Source organism: Cryptomeria japonica, chromosome 8, assembly GCF_030272615.1.
Source record: "Cryptomeria japonica chromosome 8, Sugi_1.0, whole genome shotgun sequence".
In the NCBI taxonomy this organism is placed as follows: domain Eukaryota; kingdom Viridiplantae; phylum Streptophyta; class Pinopsida; order Cupressales; family Cupressaceae; genus Cryptomeria; species Cryptomeria japonica.
Genome location: NC_081412.1, coordinates 318,110,331 through 318,113,297, shown reverse-complemented (window position 1 = coordinate 318,113,297; position 2,967 = coordinate 318,110,331). Strand labels below are relative to the sequence as shown.

Here is a 2,967-nt window from a genome sequence, read left to right as displayed (position 1 = left end):
AGAATCTCTCTCCTATGCCCAAGCCTCCTCATCTATTGTGAATTAGTCCCTATCCTCCACCTCATGCCACTGAGATATAGACAAGGCCACCTATAAATCCCAAGCCAGAGTATCAAGAGCCTATATCTATCCTTTAATCATCTAAGGACCTAGAATTTGTAGCACATCCTCACCAACAAGAACATCCTCCAAGTTTGACATTGGATCATCTCCTCCACTAGCCTCGGCCTAATTCCTAGCTCCTTCCCTGATAGAACCACCTATACCATAAGCTCTACTTGCCAACTATGCCTTTATAGCTACCATCTTCCCACCACAATCATCACCCTCCTCATTTGAATTATCCACCTTACTAGAGTCCTCTGAATCATGGACGCTGGAAGAATTTGATGAAACATCACTACTCTCCCCTAAGGTGTCAAGGATATCCACATCCATCTCATCATCTACACCCTCTCCCACTGGGACATCATCTCCTCCAACCTGCCCTCCATCACCTCCACTAATCTCATCACCTCCTCCAGTTTTGGCTCCTAATCCTCTACCCCCTCTCCTACCTCCTCTCTTATCTCCAATTTTGCCTCTCCCCCATCCAATCCTTCCTCCCCTCCTACCACCTTTGTCTCCTCCACCATCACCTCCTCTGTCACCACCTCCATCACCCCTACCATCATATTTCCCCCCATCACTATCTCATTCCCTAACCAATACCTCCCACAATGGGTACTATAGAATCTGTCAAAGGAGTGGGCCTATGTGTCGCACCAAATATCAAACTATGGTATCATCCCTAGATCAACAACACCTGCACTCCAATACCACTATACAAGATGCAAGCTATCAAAATTTGTCACTACCATCTAGGAACTAATACAAGGCCCATAATCTATGACCTCTCGAGTTGATCTAACATCAATAATCCACTATGAGTTGATTGTTTGAATTATCAAATAGCATTGTTGTTGACAATATGGTAAGTGTTGTGCATCATCAACCTAACCTAGACAGCCTACATAAGGCTGCCATATAAAGTGGTGTAACGCATCTATCGCATGCCTCCAATACAAGGTGTAACCCATGCATCTTTGTTGAACTGCAACTGCATACTTGTAATAATAAGGTTTCTCATCCTATAAATCCGCATGTACCACTAGCCTGAAAAGAGCTATGTGCTCCCATGCCTAGACCTAAAAGAGCATGATGCCACAACTAACTAATTGTGCATCTAATAATATAGCATGGTGAGAACACACAGAACCCAAGCATACACTCGACTGTCTCCTAACATTCCAACCAAAACCCTACCCCAACCAATGAAGAACCCATGGTTTTCGACAATATGAAACTAGTGTACCTACAATCGAACAACATAAAACAACACAATTCATACTTCCTCGTCATATTTGATCCCATCCAATCTCATAAAGTGCCTCAATACCAAGCTCATCCATCTGACACTCATATAACTCACACAAGGCAGTTGTCTTTGCTCGAAGATCATATGCAACCCTCTCTCCATGAATGGGAATGTGCAAAGTCCATCACACATCCTTGAGAGTCACTAATGCCTCACCAATTGGTAAATGGAATGAACATGTCTCTAAGTGTCATCTTTCTACAAGTGTGGTGATCAGGTTCATGTTGGTTGTAACCTTGGCATGTAAAGGATATGATATAGACCCACACAATGAAATAAGGCTCGCTCGTCATCATCTAATTGATGGCATAGTGCAAGACCCTTAGGCCTATTCTTGTGCGCACCAAGCACAGAAAGAACAACATGTAATAATGTGTCATTATGAGCCTAATTGTTCTTAAATATCTAAGAAATCCTCAATGTGTGATGTACATGTCAAAATTTATCCCCAAGTTGAAAAATTTTGCAAAAACAACAATTGCGAAAATCTATATTCACACATGCAACAATAACAGTCAAATGTGAAAAGATTGCAAAATTGTAATAACATATGTGATCTTTTGAACACATGTGAAAATATTATAACATATGTGAAATATTTAACACAGATGCAAAATTGTTATATCATATGTGAAAAACCAGAAGAACAAATGCAAAATTAAATAGTTGAATGCAAAACCCTTAACAATTGCGAAATACAAATAACAAATGCGGAACAAAAACATTGAATGTTTAAAGTTTGATACACAAATGTGAAACAATTAAAATTTTGACATCAGATGAAAAAAATTCAAACAAGAAATTAGGGTACAAATTGACAAGATGGGTCAATATATTGACCCTGGCACCTGAGCCCTTTGGTTTGTTGAAAGTACGAACTCACTCTAACAGGTGTTTTCATCTCCCAATGCCCTCCATCACTCCTAGAATGCTCACAAATCATTCAAAAATCGCTCTAAACTCAAGAATATCCAAGGATGTAAATGAGCCAAATAAACCAAAATATATATTTATAGCCAATTTGGAGCCAAATTTAGGGTTTTCCAACCTAATGGTTGTAGTCAAAATCAACTTCCAAAGCTTTGTAAGTACGTCAAACGAGCTCAAAACTTCACCAAACTAGAAACACATGATCCTAGACATATTATCATTAAATTGGTCTTCGAATCAAAAAAATTCGATCAATTCTACAAGGGAGAACACCCTACCATCATTGGGGCATACAGGGAAAAAAAAATTCTTTTTCTTTGAAACAACGCTTGAAAATGCATTATCTCAAAGAGAGGAAAAATGTAGACACTTAAGATTATCTTGTTACTAACATCACTATTTATTCCTCTACATTAATTAAATAATTTTTAAAAAAATAATTAATCTAACTTTATTCTTCTAAGTTAATATTCATCATTTTCATCATAAATTAATTATTTAATTTCTATCCTAATGAGTCCTCTCTAAAATTAATTAAATAATTTTGTTATTTAATTAATTGTGATTATTTGCCTTAATTAAATAATTTTAATTATTTAATTAAGTTCAATTTCTATTCC

At 37.4% G+C, this 2,967-nt stretch overlaps 1 protein-coding gene across 1 annotated transcript; it reads right to left on the bottom strand.

The window, feature by feature from the left end:
- Positions 1–285: 285 nt before the first annotated feature.
- Positions 286–1,045, bottom strand: LOC131857649 (uncharacterized). The gene is made up of 2 exons (XM_059210347.1): positions 1,014–1,045; positions 286–664 (listed from the first exon to the last, which is right to left on the bottom strand). Exons 1-2 carry the CDS (start codon positions 1,043–1,045, stop codon positions 286–288), a joined length of 411 nt encoding a protein of 136 aa, XP_059066330.1.
- Between the last annotated feature and the right edge of the window lie 1,922 nt (positions 1,046–2,967).